The following is a 19,306-nucleotide window of genomic DNA, read 5'->3' as shown; positions in this document are numbered from 1 at the left end:
TTAACAGCTCATTTGCATATTAAATAAAGTTTTGTAATTAGTGATTAAACTCTGAGAGTAGTGTGCGAAGTTGAAAAAACCTGTTACATATAGTGATAACATATGTCTTATTGTTCTGTTAAGGGTACTTCTATTAATGAACCTGTTGTGAAACACGTGAGCATATTCAGTTCATATCTGATTCTTATATATTGATTGAACTGAGAGGAATCTAAGGGACCGTCTCAGATTGTCGCATAAGTTCAAGAAACGAAATTTCTTCGTTTACATCCAAACCCCCTCCCCCAAAACGAAAGTTCGAAAGTGTGAAATGTTTGTGTCTGCTGAGAGTACAATGTTGCATTTTGCTATAGCTACTGAATAATATGATTCCCCTGACCACATTACATCGTCAAGAAATCGATCAAATTTAAGTAGGGCCTACTAACCATAGCATGACACGAACGAGTTGGAAACATTGACAGCAAAATTTGTCGTTACAAGTTTGCAGTTTTTGTTCATTTTTACACAAATTAAAGAGAACTGGTAATCACAAAATAGAACTGCGAAAGTGAAGTTTACCTATTGAATGGAGGTCAAAACCCCCTCCCGTAAACGAACGAATTTCGCTTTCTGAACCTATGCGATAATCTGAGACGGTCCCTAACTGGGTGTTGCAGGGTTCATTTTGAGGGCGGGTACACTTGTTTGTATGATCATAGACCTTTAGGGTCTATGGTATGATGAGGGCGTACACGTTCAAAAACGTATGACAATTGGAAAAACACGTGGACGGTGCCTATTGTCTCTTTTTTTGCCTGTTCTAAGAGCTTCTGTCTCGTTAGAGCGTCCTCCCTAATGTTTCGAAATCATACATAGAAATTTGATCCTGTCATATAAAGAACATCGATCGTCAAAGCGTGTGAATGACTTACATTATTGAGAAGCGTACTGTTTCCCGGAAATATTACTCCCGCTGTATAGGTTATTGCTGATAAGCATTTTCCAGCATAATGTATTCTAAACTATCTTGAAACTAGGGAAATTTCACTTATTTTTCGTTTCATTATGGAAACAGTGACAGTGTTTATACCTTTATAGATGTCTCTTATCAAAGAGACACGTTTGTAATGAAAATGTGGCAACTGTTGTGTGGCCCGTGAGGACGGTACAGTTTTTTTAATGATGTCAGCCAAATGTGTGTCCGATAACCAAATTTCAAAGTCCAAAAGTTTTTTAATGGTTCAACTGACGTTAGAAATGACGAAGTGTAGTTTTTAATGTCGCTATTTGAATGGGATAAAAATAGTCTCCGAGAGCTCTAGGTCATCAAATCAGAGGCGTATGTTTGTTTATTGAATAGCAATAGGATGAACGCCAATGAAAGCTTCGTCCGCGAGTCGCTGTTTACAAAATTTACTCTCGTTGCAATGTTTGTGTCATGCAGTAATACCATATACGTGTATGTGATGTGTTCAGGAGTTAAAAGTTAAAAGTACTAAGATGACGTTTACGGGATATGATAGCTACTAAGGGTCGTGCATACGGGGATGTCACAAAGCGGTTTTGGATGAATCACGTTTGAATGATGGGCGTATATGTATCTACTTTCATATTGACATAATAGTTATACACGCGTCAGTCCTGTGACAATGTGATTGTGAGTTGATTGCGCATCATGCACAATATTTTCCTTAATTTATCATATCTATCGAGGCTCGCAAACCCAGTGAAATAGAGGTCAGCGGAAGGTTTGAATCGACGGTTACATCACCGACTGACAGGATAATTGTCATGAACAAGTCCCACAGCTTGCATGTACGACTTTGGGTCCATTCAATGATGTCACTTTTCTCGGCAAGGCGACAAGGTCGCCGATCAGTCGGTCAATACTATCACAAATAGGTGCAATACATGCGTGCTTGTACATCGGTTTTGGTTTAATTTGTTTTGCTGCTAAACGATTACAGATATAACTTTGCGGTACTATGTTCATTTGTTGATCTTCAGGGGACAGCCAGCTGTCACCGCGCCGCATGCATGACGTACCGTACTACAGCATCCAATGTGACAGAACATAGGCCAACCTTGACAACAGGTTCAAGTGCAGTTGTGAACGAAAGTGTTCCATATCGGTGGTCATGGCCTTTCTAAACCACATTCGTTTACCTGTAGCAGTCATTGTCACTGCTGAAAAGGATGGTGAATTGTTTATATTTCAATGTATACCGTATTGAATGGCCGGCTATGCTTAAGAGAATAAAAGCTCTGGTTTTCGAATTTTTAGTCCAGAGTCCCATTGTTCTGTAAATGTAACCTGTTTATTTGGCACAGTCCGTGCGAATACACCGTAGAAGTGGTATGTTATGAGCGTGTATATCAAACTAACTCACCTTCCTGAGGTTGACTGGGTGTGTACGTCGCCGAAGTTGTCGAAATCGTGAAGGGTATTGGAGAGGTTTGCGGCGAGACGCCGATATGCCCCGGCGTCATGCTGACACAGGCGGACGTTGGCGCCCCACTTGGATAACTTTTGACGGCTGGTATAACAGCAAGGCAGAGGAAGACGGCGACAGCTACGATCCCGTGCTCTCGGTGCACCGCCATCTTGATTCAACAGGTCAGGAGAGTTGTACGTACAGTGGCGATGATCGGACACCACCCTTCATTGTGTGAAAGTGTTTTTTTCATATGCAAATATTTGCGCCGTGTAAAGAAGAAGACACGCATGCTGAACATACCTACACTTCATGAATAATGCATGCACTTTACATAGTTACTCAACTGTTACAGGTAGTAGGCATTTAGCTCTAATATTTCAAACCACCGGAGAATCAAATGGCACATATTTTGTCGCAATGGCTTAATCTTTCGTCTAACCTGCCTGAGTTCAATCTTAGGTTGATGTGTTGCTATGGTCACTAACAATAGGCTATGGACGTGTGTGGAGGGACTGTGCATGGCTTTAAACTACATTCGAGAGGATATGTCTGATATATAATTTTGTTGTGTGTCTATAATAAAAATAATTTGAGTTGTTAAAATGACTGTATTTACATGTAGCGTACATATTGCAATATATTCTATGCACAATATAATATATAATACAGTCCATAGGCTTATAATATAGTATACATATTATTTTGTATTAGAAAGTGGTTGTTGTATGAAGTTTGTGTTAATAGCACTTGAACTTGTTTGAACTGGACATCTTTGTGCGATAGGTTACTTATTTAAGCTTATTACATGGGCACAAATCATTATAATAGTCGGTTAAGTTCAGGATCATTGTCGCCAGATGTTGCGAGGACTTTGTGATAATAAGGATACAGATGATGGGATGTAGTGACATGTACTGAATTAGTTTACCATGTTGTCGGAACTCTAATGACCTAACCTACCGGTAACCCGACAAGGACATCGAGTCGACTTGAAAAGGCACGCGTAGACTGGAAAGAACATATATATCAACATAGAATAGGGATGCGCAGCAGCGCGCAATTAAAATACCGGCTAGTTTTGTAAATATAGAAAATCAACTGCTTCATCAAAATTATCGACAATATCTCTCGCCTCGGGTTAATTTTATCCCAGAGACTTTGACAATCATCTAGCCTTCGTTCGCATTGTTATTTGCCAATGAAATTGTAGAACACTGATTTGTTGTTGCTGTGTCAAGCATATTGATAACGTCGCAAACAAATGTCCAGGAATACCATAATAACTGGATTTAGATGGCTGTAAGTACAGAGCTGGTTGTTAGTACAGTGTCAAGCCTTACACTTTCACCAGTGTAATAATAGGGAAGATTAAACGGTACGTAGGGCACTAAATACCCGCTCTGTACAACACTAACTGCCTTTAAAATCTAGTTATTATCTAGTTCCTAGACATATCTTTCCAACAGCATCAATATTATTGAAACTATAACATAAAAAAAACTTTCCTTCAATAGTGTTTAAACAGCATTAACGAACATATTACCGAGCTCCATCCCGGCTGTGTTTCATATTTCTGAATGAAGCCAAATATCTGCGCGAAGCATGCTAGGCAATCCAATCTCTCTGAAAAATGTGACGAAGTTGTGTCCAAGTTCTGTTGTCGACCTATCTGAAAGGAAAAGGACCGCTTCGAAAATCGTAATTTCGTTCAGATTAACGATGTTGCGCGGGTTTCAGCTCACTCACAGCTCCAATTTCTTTGAAAAGAATTAGTGACCCGAATCAACCCCAATATTGTCAACAATAAAATTTGGCAAACTATATAACCCGTACCATAGCATTTTTAAATTTAATCATTCAATTTCAGATTCCTGACAATTATCATAACAATAGCTCTATTGTGGTCGTACGAATGTGAGAGAGGTCATTGGAGCTATTATTGTTTCATTCAAATGTTAATAACACTCGCTGACTAAAGACGGGTCAAAATGGCGACGCCCAAGCTACTGATCCTAATTTTCGTCAACGTCTGCTTCGTTTTACACCTTGCTCCCGCCGTTTCAAACTTGCGAATTCAACCCTCGATATGCAAACTGTCAAAGGATGGGAAGATACCGTATACAGTGTCCGAAGAGCGGGAACTGTCCTTGTTGGCCGCCGAAGTAACGGATGACCGTTCGTTGATCGGTAAGTGTATAGGTTAACATTAGACCGTGGAGGGTCTATTGTTTAACGCGCTCCGTGCCTCATAGCTACCGGTAGAGTAAGTTGAAGGACTGTGGAGGACTCCAATAATGATTAAACTGAACTCAGATCTGGCTTGGTGTAATTCATATGCCTTTATTTGATTGAAAGATAGGCATTTCCAGGGTTGCGGGACATGCAGCACGTACGGGCATTTTATCGTCCACTCAATATAGGGCAATGCTGTATTTTATAGGTCAATCACCTACCGGACATCACAGCCCACCAGATACAAACCTATACAACAGTAATCATAAGAGCTACCTAAACACTACTATTCAAAGGCATCACGGGTTTTAAGCCGGTCAAACTTCTTCGCTACAACTTATTACCCTAGCTATCATACTGACAGAGCGAACATATTGAAGACATTTTGAAAGCAAGGACTGGTAACTGCTATACTAGCGCGCAACCGTCGGGGACAAAGTTGTCATCTTTTATTCAACACGTTTTCAAAAAGCGGACACCAGTCAGGGTGAATAATGCTAGTTCTTGGACAGGGTACTGCTTTGCATGTTCGTATCACCGTGTAATCAAGCCGTGATGACGATCATGATCTATTTCTTTTATATTAAATTATTTTAATAACGATGAAAAACAAGATCTTGTAAGGTATACAAGCACGAAAACTAACCAACGACAATTTAAAGTGGGTGCGTTCAACTTCCAAACTCTAAAAATCGACCTTCTATGGTCGATGAAATTGCCGTTCTTTTGATACCTACGTCTGTCAAGGTTTGGTGGTTGACCCTAATGGACAGTGTCAAGAGCGGCCGTAGAGGGATTAGCGCTCGCTCGTAAACTTACCTCCACCCTAATATTGTTATTACCCTTTTGTTCCCCAAAGTACAAAATGTAAACATACTTTCCCTTTACGCTTATGGTGTATCTGCTGGGTCAAGGTCGGAATTGTCATGGCCCATTATTTTCTGCGCAGGTACCGTGTACCACGTCGGCGCTATAGCTCACACTGCAACGCGGAGAAGACGTGGAATGCGCCATGAAATACTCGGATGTGAAGAATAGGGTGGAATGCCTCTGTACTCTTATCAATTCAGTCAGCACTAAAGCTATGGTGATCATGACTAAGAAGATTGCATTTTTGTCTTGCTTTGTCATTATCAGTCAAACGAACTGTGCCCTTCTCATCGGCGACCGTTAAATACCTTTCACCTTTGTCGTGGCGAGAGTGACGTAATTGCACACATTCCTGGATCCCTTCAGCGCAAAGTGACAAAACGGACGCCTTCAACAATATTCGGACAGATTCGCCTAGATTCGGCATGGAAATTCCATGTATTATATAATTTGATATGACACACTCCTATCGTTATCCCAAACTCTGCTTTGTCCACCTTATGAAAGCGCGGCTGAAGTGATGACCAGGTTCACATTCGTCTCCGATTTGTTCTAACAATCCGTCGAAACATGCAGAAAACAAATCTTTGTCACTTTTATTCAAAATAAGTCACTGCAACATATCAAGTCATTTACAGCTTTCCAATAATAATAATAATTTGCAAACATGGATAACTTTTCAGGCCAATGGCCTCGAGCAAACTAGTTAGCGTTTGCCGCTTTTTCACAATGGGGGGGGGTGGGTATTGAAGTACATGTTGAGATATTGGGGACATCACTCACATACAAACACACACACGGCTGGTCTGAAACTTTTTTGAAAAGGAAGAAATATATGAATGTAGAATCAAATCATATAGATACAACCTAAGAACTGTGAAACATGTATCGAAATCGAAATCAAAAGTATCATCGACAACCTACTTTTTGCGATTAGACCTACACCACATTTTGATATGCAATGAACGAGCAAAAACTCCCTGTTCTGACAATATCTTTTTTGCGTGTTGCAAGAAACTGATCTTCTTATGCAGATCGCATGATTACTTGCCATTCACGCTGAAAGTTTAAAAACATCGAAGATACCCCCTGATGTTTATATAAACCTTTATAATGTACTTGTTATTTACATCACATTTTCTCTTTGATTGTATCATTGTAAGGCATATTGTTGTTGGCAGCAATGAAATTCACCCGGTTCCCTCCGCTATTGTGGTAGACATACCTTGTCATTGCATGTATAGTCGTGGTACAATTCCAATTGTCGTTCTTGGGACACGACAGACTTGGACTATGCATGCTGAAAACTAATCACACGCAAGAGTGTGTGAAGAATATTCTGGTGACAATTTTGCCATTTTTTTCAATGCCTGCAGTCAGAATCGTCGGCACCGCGACGAAATCAGCCGGAATACAACTACTGGTGCGCCCCCTGTCCGAAAGGTCCCACCCCACTGCGCGATGGAAGTCGGCAACAGATAGTGTCCAAGTATCGACATGCAACTCAATGAACGACACGTTACGTTTCCGGTACCCGCCGTCGAACAACTCAACAACAAATTTTGTGTTGGACCTGAAGTCAACACCCGAAGAGCACCCGATAGAAATTTTGTAAGTTTCAAATCCTATTATGTTGTGAACTCCGAGAATGTGGCACTGGCCATTTGTCCGATGATCCAGAGCTACCCATTAGTTCGTTCAATTGATTTTGGCTCATATTTTGATATATAACTTTATGTTCAACTGATTCACAATAGTACAAAACTTTAAAACTACGACATATAAGTGTAATCTTTTCCGCATAAGACATAATGCTTCACATTATCCCCAACTGATATATCTTACAGTGCTTTGGTGAGTCGAGAGTCTCGGTACAGCTTCGCGATGTCGACACTAAAATGGAATTACACCAAGACGAAGAAGCGTTCTCGAAAGGGTAAGAACTGGGAACTTGAAAAGTCTTTACACGCTACTTCTGACATTTCTTCCCCTCTGAGTAAGGGGTCATCATACACAACGTTAATAGTAAAGTTACATTCCTGTGAAAGATCATTTGAAACAGTAAGAAAATTTGAAAGAAGGGACAAGGACAATTTTGTCGCCATGAAAATGATACTGACATCTTCTGTTGCAATAAGTATATAGACGCGAGTTGTTTTATATAAAAAACATAAATATAAATTACTGCAACTCCAATGATATTTAAATACAGATTTGCGTAGGGACGAAGACAAAGTATTCAAGGCTATCGAAGTAACTGCTGAAGGTTTCGAACAAAAATGAATTTATGGTCTTAGAGTAACAGGCTGCAATATGACAACAGAATCGCATGACTGGTACTCACAGAGAAAAAACTGAAATGTGAACGAGACGGTTTTCTTATTTTGAAAACGAGAAAACATAAGTCTCGAGAGATTTTCTTAATTAATATGAATTATTTCTGTCTGAACATGTGTCTACCGTAACGTTTTGATGAAGAATAGAAGATAGAGTTCCCGATCGCTGGTGATTATGTCACTGTATATGTATGGAATTTACGTAACTTGTTCACATTTTACTTTCAGCTCGAGCAGTGCAGTGTGGGCCTAACATTTGCCTGAACAATGGGGTCTGCATCACCTCAACCAACACCTGTGATTGTGGAACTGGTTTCACAGGGCAAAACTGCCAATGTATGTGAACTTTCAACGTTGTACGAAATGTTTAGAAAGTCTTTCTCAATAGCTGTATCGGAAAGGTCATAAATGTACTCTGAAAGACTATAAATTCATCCGATTATAATGAATGAAGGGCCAGGTGGTTGTAATGGCATTGGTATTTCCGGTCCGGACTCCATCATCTTCCGGATGCTTGACCTTTAACCTTTCCAGTCAATCTAAATCACTCTTTCCCATAACAAACGGATGAATTTTACATGATTGTGTGAAACCGACCATTCTCTTTTTTCGGCGCATGTCATAGGAACCACTTCAAAAATGAAAGTTTGAAATTTCTGCTCTGCTCATAAAAGAAATCTTCAGCCATATTTGAAGTTCGCAATAGAGAAAGAAAATTGATGGTCGTCGCTTGAATTTTTTATATTTGTGAGGCGCAATCTGCACTAATTAGAGTCTCGAAGCTTAATATATTTATTGACCATATCGGCCGTCACATTTCATTAAATTTCCCGCGTATTTACTGGCATATGCGTCTACAATTTTTGGATTTGCAGACATAGACCACTGTTCAAGTCGACCTTGCCAAAATGGAGGATCGTGTTCTCAGTTCGGCAACTCGTACATCTGCACCTGCAAGGATGGATTCGATGGAACCTACTGTGAAATAGGTAAGTTATATAACTGAACTTCTTAGAGACGCAATATCACTGGCAGTTATCAGTGTCGTAACAGTAACTGACTTATCGTCCATTTTTGATAGAAGAAACTGACTTTTATCTCACCCTACCAGTTATTTAGAATCTTTGGTTCTCCACAGTAATCGGTGTTCCGTTAACCATACAGCAAATCACGGTCTCGCATTCCCAGGGGGAGGGGCATTATTATAGGAAGACTATAACACGAGTACCGCCGTTTTGTCCTCTTTTTTCGCCTTATATACTTTTTGACCAAGGAAATGTTGGAAAATGTTTTTAACTGTATACTCCATCTTTGACCAAAATACGCACTTTTGGCCTACTTCTTTTTGGACAAGGTAGATTTTTGACCTAATAAGATGTATTTTGCCAAAAATGCCGACTTTTGGACTTCTATTCGAGTGAAAATTAAGTATTGTGTTTGAGCTTTGTAGTTTAAAATATCCAGAATACATCAGTTCCCAATTCGGGAGTGGGTGCTCTATCTCGCCGGGGACGTCTCACAGTCGTAACATGATTTGATGGGGAAATGCGAGGAAGAATTAATATATTTTACGTCCAATTAACGAAGTGTGTTCATTCGAAGTTAGCAATCACCACAGGGTACCAAGAGATCTGGTTACTGTTTGTATTATTGTTTATGTTTATTAGTCGTCTTGTTGTTGTTGCTGTTGTTGACCAATGACATTCAAAGAACATAACTGTTGTTGTAACAGTTGTTGTTGTTGTTTCAAACGTAATGTAAATGTCATAAGAAACGCTACAAGGACACTATCATTATGTGACCCGATGCAACTCTCAGCAAACGTACGCTCTCTTCATATACTTACACTTATTACTTAAGCATATAAAGAAAGTGTACGTTGTAGAGAGTTTCATCGGATCAAAATAATAGTATAGTGTCCTTGTAGCGTTTCTTATGACATCTACATTACGTTTGAAACAACGACACAACAGTTATCTTCGTTGAAATTTATTGGTCAACAACAACAACACGACTAATAAACATAAACAGCAATACAAACAACAACCACATCTCTTGGTACCCTGTGCAACCACTAGTGTTTGGGTGTTTTCATGTTCGGCGGTTGAATTGATCATAGAGCTTTTTTTTCAGAATTAGTTCATGTGATTTCATGTTTGGACGAGCCTTGTCAAAATGGCGGCACATGTTACCAAAGTGAAGACAGCGCCCTCGGCTATGTCTGCACGTGCGGAAGTGAATTCATGGGAATCAACTGTCAAATAGGTAAAGTTTATCGGACAAAAGCTTAACAATCGTTATAACGCAGAGCAAAACATTACTACAATGAAATCATCATCATGAACACAGGAAACGTTGGAAAATACATGTTCTTAGGATGATGTACCCCGGAAGCACTCCATTGATTTGATATACACATGTAGGCCTACCGCGGTTTTGACCCCCTCCGTTTTTCGCCACCTGTAGACTTTTACCAATTAACGTCTCAGAAATTGACGACCTTTCAAAAGTGTTTGTTCGCTCGTTTGTTTTTTATTTACTCAAACACGATTTAAAGGTTACCGTTGTGTTGTGTAGGAAAATGTAAATATTGATATCATAATTTGGAAAAAAATGTGGACTTTCGACCCTCACCCGTATTTCTCTGGAAAAAGATTGAGTGTTCTTGCAGTTGTCTTCCTCTCTGTTGTCTAATCTAGGTTACCCTGACCAGAGGGACCGTGGTCAGGGTGACCAAGAATGCATCATACTGCCGCCTCAAGAAGTGCAGTAGTGGCGAGTAAAGAGAGCAATATGGGTTACTGAGATTAAAGAACGATAATGTCCTCCTTTTGTCCATTTGTCGGTTGTATCAGTAACTGTAACACTTACGTTCACTTTTCTACACGGTTTCTGTTTTAGCCGTTGATAGCTGTGCTTCGAATCCGTGTGTTTACGGGACATGCAAGAACAGTGCCGAGGGGTTTCTCTGTGGCTGTTGGTCGGGCTGGACGGGACCAAGGTGTCTAACAGCAGGTTTGAACACACCGTCTCTTATAAGTGAATGAATAGATTTTCAATTCAAAATCTTCTCGTCAACCGTAATCTCAAGACTTTCGGATGCTAAGACTTTTTCGAATGTTTCTGTTTTGGTGATATATGACTTTTGGTGATATCTGTATGTACTTCACACTGTTACTAACAGAAAGACAAGACATTTGTTTGTAGAGTCTCAAACAACTGCCATACCCGATGTTGAGTCAGGCGGAACAATCGTCAAGTATTCCGAAAACACCTGTTCGTCAACAACATAAATATCCTTTGGGGTTTTTTTTTCAGATATTGTCACAGAGGCTGTCACAGATGGTGGTGACGACCGTAACAACCAACTACAAACGACCCCAACCCCAGCAAACAGTTATCCGAACCCTCGACGTTCGTCGGGAGTCGACCTCAACAGTAAGTGCATATGTGCTCTACACTTGATTTCTGCACAAAGTGCGTTTGTTATGTCTTCCTCTAGGAGGCGAATACTCTTTTCCGACGGTCAATTTAACCTTTGTTCAAAATAGTAGACGTTACGTGGAGTTTATGTCTTCCCTGATGCCCTTGCTGAAATGTTTGAGATGCGAAGATGCAGATTCAATGAATCGTAGCTGCCATCTTGCGTAAGCCGTTTTTTTTTTATTATAGTGTATGCGACAACCCTTTCATCCCCAAGCCATAACAAAACATGTGAACAGTGGTATAAACGTCTTTGGACTCTGCCATAAATTATAGTTTAGACATTAATCTACACAACCGTCGTATGCTTTATTCAGTGTTGACGCTGCAATCAAATGATGGTGGTAGTAGTTATGGTTGTTCGATCTGAGACAACCATCCTAACATCTGAGGTTCCACGCAAAGCCGCCACTGAGCAAGTTTCATCAGCGCATGCGAAATATGCTCCTTGCTGTGACGTCACCGTTCGTGCGAGTTTGACATGATAGACGCTCTTCTTTGTTTATTTTTAGTTGGCGTAATTGTTGGCATTGTTGTTGCTATGATCTTGGGCGTTGCCATAGGGATAAGTGTCACACTTTTCATCTACTGCTTCAGGTATGTGAGTCACATCTGTTTATACGCCTTCTATAGTTTTTAGTCCCCGCGGACGAAGTCCGGCGGGGACTTATAGATTGGGTCCCGTCCGTGTGTCCGTCCGTCCGTCCGTCCGTCCGTCCGTCCGTCATCAACAGTTTCTCAGACACTGCCAAACCAATTTTGTTCAAACTTGGCACAAAGGCATAGCACTATGACCTACAGATGCACATCGATTTATTTTGCAATACGATCCAATATGGCCGCCAGGCGGCCATTTTATTACAATTTTTTCATGTATGGAGCCATAACTCAGGCATGTTTCAACCGATTTTATTCAAAGTTGGTACAAGGACATTGACCAATGTCATAGATATGCATGTCAATTTGTTTTGTGATATGATCCAATATGGCCCAGGCGGCCATTTTATTACGATTTTTTCATGTACAGAGCCATAACTCAGGCATGTTTCAACCGATTTTATTCAAAGTTGGTACAAGGACAATGATCAATGTCATACATATGCACATTGATTTGTTTTGTGATACGATCCAATATGGCCGCCAGGCGGCCATTTTGTTTCGATTTTTTCATGTACAGTGCCATAACTCAGGCATATCTCAACCGATTTTGTTCAAACTTGGTACAAGGACATTGACCTATGTCATATATATGCATGTCGATTTGATTTGTGATACGATCCAATATGGCCACCAGGCGGCCATTTTATTACGATTTTTTCATGTACAGCTCCATAACTCAGACATGTTTCAACAGATTTTATTCAAAGTTGGTACAAGGACATTGACCAATGTCATATATATGTGTGTGGATTTTTTTTGTGATATGATCCAATATGGCCGCCAGGCGGCCATTTTGTTATGATTTTTTCGTGTACAAAGCCATAATTCAGGCATATCTCAACTGATTTTATTCAAAGTTGGTACAAGGACATTGACCTATGTTATACTTATGCACATTGAATTGTTTTGTGATACGATCCAATATGGCCGCCTTGTGGCCATTTTTTTTACGACTTTCCATGTCCTGAACAATAACTCAGACATGTATCAAGCAAATTTATTCAAAGTTGGTACAAGGACATTGACTTATAGTATACATAAGTACATTGATTTGTTTCTCGATATGGTCTGATATGACCACATGGTAGCAATTTTGTTATGGTTTTTTTCATGTCGAGAGCCATAACTCTAGCAAGTCTCAACTGATTTTATTAGTTTGTACCTGGACATTGACTTATGTAATACATATACGTGTTGATTTTTTAAACAGTAAGATCAAATATCGCTGCGTGGCGGCAAATTTGTTACGATTTTCTCATGTACTGAGCCATAACTCAGACATACCGGTATTTCCACCAGTATCATTCAAAGTTGGTACAAGGACATTGACCTATTTCATACATGCTCGTCAGTTGTTTCACATCATGTAGCAGTATCATGTCAATTATTGAAGTTTCATAATTAGGTTGATATGTCAGAAATACTGCATCAAAGTTCATGAAACTTTGTACAGATGTTAAGCTCACATTGCTTTAACAGTGAAAAAGACATTTAAAGACATTTATCAGTGTCATTTTAATTAATTTGTAATTGCATGTGTAATGAACTTTCCTAATTAGAGTGATATATCCACAAATACAACGTCAAATTTGATGAAACTTGATACAGATGTTGATCTCATAGTGTTGTAAATACTACATTAAACTTTATGAAATATGGTACCGGTTATCTATTAGTGTTAGGATAGAATGAAAAAATGTTTTGCAACATCCTGTCAACTAATTCCCAGTTGACTCATTTAATGACCTTTAGGATAGTGGCCTACATTGGTTTTATGTTTTTCATCACCATGGAACTCATTCTTGGCCATTGAGTGCCATCTGTATCAAAGTATTTTTATCACAGAACCTGTAATCAAAGTACCCATTAGCAAGCGGGGACTGGGTCATCAACGATGACTTGTTATATATAAAGTAATTGAGGGGGCGCTGCACCCAACGCAGCATATTTTGCTCAAAAATCACGTTTTTGCAAATATTCATTCTATTTTAATTAATATGTTCACCCAAGATTAAAATGTTGGTGGGGTTCACCTTTTAGCTTGTCAAGCAGTCGTAAGTTTCGTGATAAAGAAGTGTAAATTTATGCAAATGAATGCAAATCACCCGATTTCCTGGCTTCCTTTTCCTCCCAATTTCAAAATTTCCAAAGAATTTAACTCCACTCTGGCTTGGTCAAATTTTCTGAAATTTTCACATTATGTTCTTTAAATGCTCTTAAAAAACGACTATATTGTTTGGCAATAAAGTTCTTACATTTTAAATAAGAGGCATTTGAATTTTACTAATCATGATTTTAATCACTTTTTTTGAGTGTCAGTTTTTCAACCCATGCCATTTTAGAATAAGGAGAGATAATGCAAAATAAAATAGTCGTTTTTTTCACATACACTGTTCTTTCAAGTGAAATATTACATTTCAGAAAATAACATCAAGTTTTTGACTTAAATTAATTTTTATCATTAATACCGAAATTGAGGGTTTTTTACCCAAAATATACACCCACTTCATCCTTTGAGTAAAGTACTGCTATCATACTGAACTTTAGAATCTTTGCTTTTTGAAAATATATAGTATGAGGGGGTTTCCTTGTCATCTTTGATGAGAAATGTTGCTTTGAAAAAAACTGTGTTGGCAACATGCAGCTCCACCTTAAATTATAGTGACATGAGAATTAAACATTCATCGTGCGTCGCAAGTATCATTAATTAAGACAACCCTACGTCCCAAATGGTTAATATGTCACTTTGCTTTTCATCGTACATACCAATTTGCACCCAGCTCATATAGTAGGAGATCATCTTAATCTAGAATTTGCATACATCAGAAGACCAGTCAGACTATTCAAGAACAAATCCAAAAAGATATACCTTCTATATTCGGGATCTGGTGAATCACATCCAATCAATCCAATGTCAAGTGCATGTTGTGTCATCTTTGTGGCGAAATAGAACATTCTCATCTGGCAGCATGCCTGATTCAGATTTAGAAAACGGTCATGTTCAACGCCACGCTGCTGCTGTCACACTCTCTCAGAAATGTGAACCATGGAGGAAGCATCATGTTCTTATTTTGTATTCTGGTTAATCCTGTCGATGATAGTTGTAATACTCCACCCTACCCCACCCCTGGAGATAGTGGGACCGCTGTAGTTGCAAAAACTTGTCTCAAAAAATACGTATAAAGTATAAACTAACGGCATGACACGGCAGCATGAAGCATCAATGTTATAGCAAGCCGTCCAGAATATCGCTCTCCAGACTCGCCAGATCACAAAGGTCAATGAACTGTGTCTTGGTCTGTTTTGATTTATGATGTGAGCAGTTTTACTACGTTGAATGAGGTGCAAGGGACATCGGACAGACCATCACTCTCGCTCAAGGGTCTATGATTGGCCTCATGATTGGTTATTACCTTTACATTTTCGGTCGAGTATCAGAAAGGATGATTTTGCTGCATTTATTCCACAGGAGACGTCATCTTGACGACGACGTGTACGTCGACCCAGGACTAGAAGTCTCGAGAGATGGACCAAGCGATCGGCGGCGGGATCCGCCACCCGAAGGAAGCGGTTTCCCCATGCGTTCTTACGAATCGATGTCGTCAATCGACGATGTCCTACCGGACCACACTCCAGCGGTAGTCTTGACCGGGGAACATCACTACGAAGTTGTCGAAGTGCCTGCTTCTTCAACAGATTTGACTCAACAAAATTTGCGACTCCACGATGAAAGGGTCCGTACAGACCGAGGTAACGAACGGACAGGAAACGGGGCCGAAGCCGATCGCTCGAATGTGAGGCTGAACATCACGCGGACTGACGATATAAACTTGAACCTCGATGACAATGCTTCGAAGTCATCAGGTCACTCGAATACCTATAACAATATTGAACAGCCCGACTGATCGAAATTAATTTGAGTCGTGATGCATTTCTGTTTTCCTCAAGTTTGTATTTGAGATAAATCATCAGTATCAAAGAAATGAAGTTTTGATAATGGAGGAACTTGAACTTCCAGTTTCGCGGGAGGATGTGGGACTAGGACACCCTCGAGGACCTGCTCGTCGACGTTCACAGTGGTTCGAAGAAGGAGAAAGGAAAGCAAAGATGTACATTTATTTTTTTATTTCACATGTATAAATCACAGTGTCTCCTTTTATTGTATTGTCAGCCTCAAGCCTACAGAGTATACGGTAATTGTTTACCGAAACGTTACGGTTTCCTGAGAAGTTCTTCCAGTGACATTTGTGATGACATTTATTACTTATAAATCGTAACGGTAAAAACGTCATCTCGCAATGAAATATTTGCTTGAAGCTCAAGGACAATGTAGTGGTATATTTTTCTTGTGGACATCGAAAAGCTACTCGGTGAGAACTCTGACGCCATATTTGATATACGCAGGCGTGACTTATAATACAATATATTATATGCAATTACAGGGCCCATCAACCCGGAGAATGCAGCTGAAATTTCGATTATTCGAGGTTTTATTTTTCGCTATAATCTATTTTTAAATTTGTCGCATTTCACTCGGAACCGTATTGACGGCGTTCTCGGTACCACTGTGGTACGAGGAAGTTACAGTAAGCGCGCCACTTCGGCCTATGGAGTATGGCATCGTCAGCCTCTCCGATTGATGACGTGCAACAAACTGCCAGGATTCAGGGGTTTGCCAAGGTTTACAGCGACTTTAATCTTGAATTGTCTGCCAACATCGTTACGCTCTACACGAATATAACTTGACCGAAATTACTTGTGTGTGTATAAGAATAAGGCAACTGTATTTGCCCTGTAGTTTCAACATAACCACGAGAAAAGCAACTGCTAAAAATTAACAATCGATATCGCTTGTTCGTCACTGACTCCAAGGTATTTCAAACTTAGGTAAGCTTTATTTTAAAAAGTCAGCGAAGGTTTTATTCACGTAATTAAAACTTTACTTATAAAATTCTTCGACGGGTCAAACTGAAAGAGCAAACTTTCTTAAAGTCTGTTTTATGTATATTATTTACAATTGTACAAATATCTTCCAACTATGATATTTACTGAACTGCCATGTTGGATTTTAATATAAGCATCATATAACTATTTGGATTCTTTAACATAGATAACGCTACTGCTATAGATATCCTTAGCAATACCAATCTAAAGACTTATGCAATGTAGAAAACTTAGTCGTTTATGCATGTATCGGATACGACAACTTCGTCCTTTGCAGATCCCCGCATTTCCAGCCATGTAATTTGGTGTGGAGGTATAGTTGCGAGGTGAAAAATTGATTTGACGGAAGTCATTTACATCGAACTTAAACATGATTCAGCAAATACCACATGTATGATATCCAGGCGGGATTCTTGATATCGATATTTCCAACCATACATATGTTACTGTCCGCCCCTGAGATATTTTGCAATACCGTCAAGTGGAAGAAAATCTTCAGAATAGCTCACACCATGTCGTATTACTGGTATTTCACATGCACAAAGTACAGACGTAACGATCGTCTCTATAAGAAAGCCCTCAAGAAAATCTCCACAGGGCCATCATCTGATGTAACGTTTAAACCAGTATTATACCATTTACACCCTCACAACATTTGAAGCGTTCAGGCGCGCTCGATCTTACTCGTTTATAAGAGACTTTTATACCAAGTCAGTGCATACCAAGTGCAATATTGTCAAATATTAAATATATTCGTAATTTATTTTTGTAAAATGCTTATGTAAATAAAACTAACATTTAGTGCATAAAGCAGCGACGGTTGTTATTTCATTATTTCAGAAGTTGTCAGAAAAAGTAAAGAAAGTCGTAAAAGGTATGCTTATTTTTGCTTCTAGAATTTTTTTTTAATTTTTTTTCTGTTCAAAGGGGATTTAAATTACAAACTGAGTAGAGCCCCACGGCAGTAATAAATAACATAATTTAGCTAGCTGCCAATTTGCATATCTCACACTGTTAAAACAACGTTGACCGTAACGAATTTTATGAAACACTGTTCAGACATTCCTCACAAGGGGCATATGAATGAAATGACACACAAATTGAAAGTTATACCACGTCAAACAATCAGTAATGTGTATATTTAACCAGCTTTCACGATTAGGTGACTTGCATCTTCAAAGACTTGGCCTAAGTTAATAAAACTTGCTACAGACCGAAATACAATGAAATTTCAGTAGTTGAAGGCATTTAGCCGGTTTCATATAATTTATTGGTATATTTGGCCATTTTCACATTATGGTGACCGCATCAAATGAAACTTTAGACATGTATTGCACCATACTGAGTATACTAGAAGACCTTATGCATATTATGTGAAATAGTTGCAAATATCAGGTTCTTTAACAGCTGGTGAATCGGATCTATAAGGATATGAATACAGTTGACGAAAATTTCCACAGACACTTAAGGTATAAAGTAGTGCGAGAGACACCCGAGGTGTCATGTCAGTTTGTTGCTAATTTGAATATTTAATGATATATTTAAGTCACGTTTCATATTGACCGTGACCATCTTGACCGTGACCATCTAAGTTTGAAATTTTCTGTAAACATCACTCCGAGCAACTTATGAAAGGCATTGCTGCTAGTCATATAATAATTGGTAATTGACATATTTAATTAACTTTTAAAATGTTGCCCTTATCTTAGAAGTCAAGTAATGTGACGAAATTTACTAGTAATGTTTATCATAACAAGACATGGACACGTTGTCAGAGAAAACAAAGAATTCAATTTACAGATGATTACGCACACCACATGTTCTGACGTACGAGAGAATTTCACTTCACATCTGATTGTTTATTTTTTTATATTCATAAGCATCTAGTGAGACAATTATTTGGAAGTAGTGTACGTGGAAACCATATAACGTAGAATGGGCCATGGGTGTGCAGTGACGATGTCTCAAAACTATCTGTATGGTATGAATAATTTGTAAAGATCTTTTCTTTCACATTACCGGTCGTACTTTGGTAGCCATGTATTCACTGGTGTATGAGTTTTGTGCCAGTTTAAAAAGAGTATGAAATAACAACAACAACGTCACTGATGTAATTTCATGATATCGTGGTTGATCAAAACGCCAGATTAATCGTATTCTTTGGCTTTTCCGTGTAACATCACCAAAAGTATTTCTAAATCAATTTAGCGAAATATTACTGTCGACAGTCGTATACGCAGATTTAAGTTCGATTGCGAAATGGAGGAATCTTTGTTCAATTACGTATAAAACCAAGTTACTATTTCCCCTACACCATGTGACTAAGTCTCGACCAATCACATCGCCTGATTATACGTGAGG

The 19,306-nt window shown here is 39.1% G+C and overlaps 2 protein-coding genes across 17 annotated transcripts in view; one reads left to right on the top strand and one right to left on the bottom strand.

Moving 5' to 3' along the window:
* Nucleotides 1-2,654, bottom strand: part of LOC139144975 (neurogenic locus notch homolog protein 1-like) — a 38,982-nt gene extending 36,328 nt beyond the window's left edge. For 7 of the 16 annotated variants that reach the window (XM_070715841.1, XM_070715852.1, XM_070715843.1 and 4 more), the window contains exon 1: nt 2,373-2,654. In XM_070715841.1, coding sequence (XP_070571942.1) covers nt 2,373-2,586 — 214 coding nt within the window. In that variant the 5' untranslated portion in view covers nt 2,587-2,654. The remainder of the gene's footprint in view (nt 1-2,372) is intronic. The other 9 variants (XM_070715842.1, XM_070715847.1, XM_070715850.1 and 6 more) reach the window with 4 other exon arrangements.
* Nucleotides 2,655-4,373: 1,719 nt separating this feature from the next.
* Nucleotides 4,374-17,756, top strand: LOC139144973 (delta-like protein A). Its single transcript, XM_070715839.1, has 10 exons — nt 4,374-4,607; nt 6,899-7,133; nt 7,370-7,458; nt 8,087-8,194; nt 8,734-8,847; nt 9,992-10,123; nt 10,760-10,873; nt 11,177-11,296; nt 11,854-11,938; nt 15,471-17,756. The coding sequence occupies exons 1-10, from the start codon at nt 4,409-4,411 to the stop codon at nt 15,904-15,906; spliced, it is 1,632 nt and encodes a 543-aa protein (XP_070571940.1). The 5' UTR covers nt 4,374-4,408; the 3' UTR covers nt 15,907-17,756.
* Nucleotides 17,757-19,306: the final 1,550 nt, after the last annotated feature.

This window comes from Ptychodera flava, chromosome 12, assembly GCF_041260155.1.
Source record: "Ptychodera flava strain L36383 chromosome 12, AS_Pfla_20210202, whole genome shotgun sequence".
Lineage (NCBI taxonomy): Eukaryota > Metazoa > Hemichordata > Enteropneusta > Ptychoderidae > Ptychodera > Ptychodera flava.
This window is presented reverse-complemented; position numbering and strand designations above follow the sequence as displayed.

Excerpts from the sequence above, each read along its gene's own strand:
- LOC139144973 (XM_070715839.1), top strand. The coding sequence starts at position 4,409 with ATGGCGACGCCCAAGCTACTGATCCTAATTTTCGTCAACGTCTGCTTC. Across the intron at positions 10,874-11,176 it reads ACCAAGGTGTCTAACAGCAG|ATATTGTCACAGAGGCTGTC; the intron begins GTTTGAACACAC and ends TTTTTTTTTCAG. Across the intron at positions 11,939-15,470 it reads CTTTTCATCTACTGCTTCAG|GAGACGTCATCTTGACGACG; the intron begins GTATGTGAGTCA and ends TTTATTCCACAG.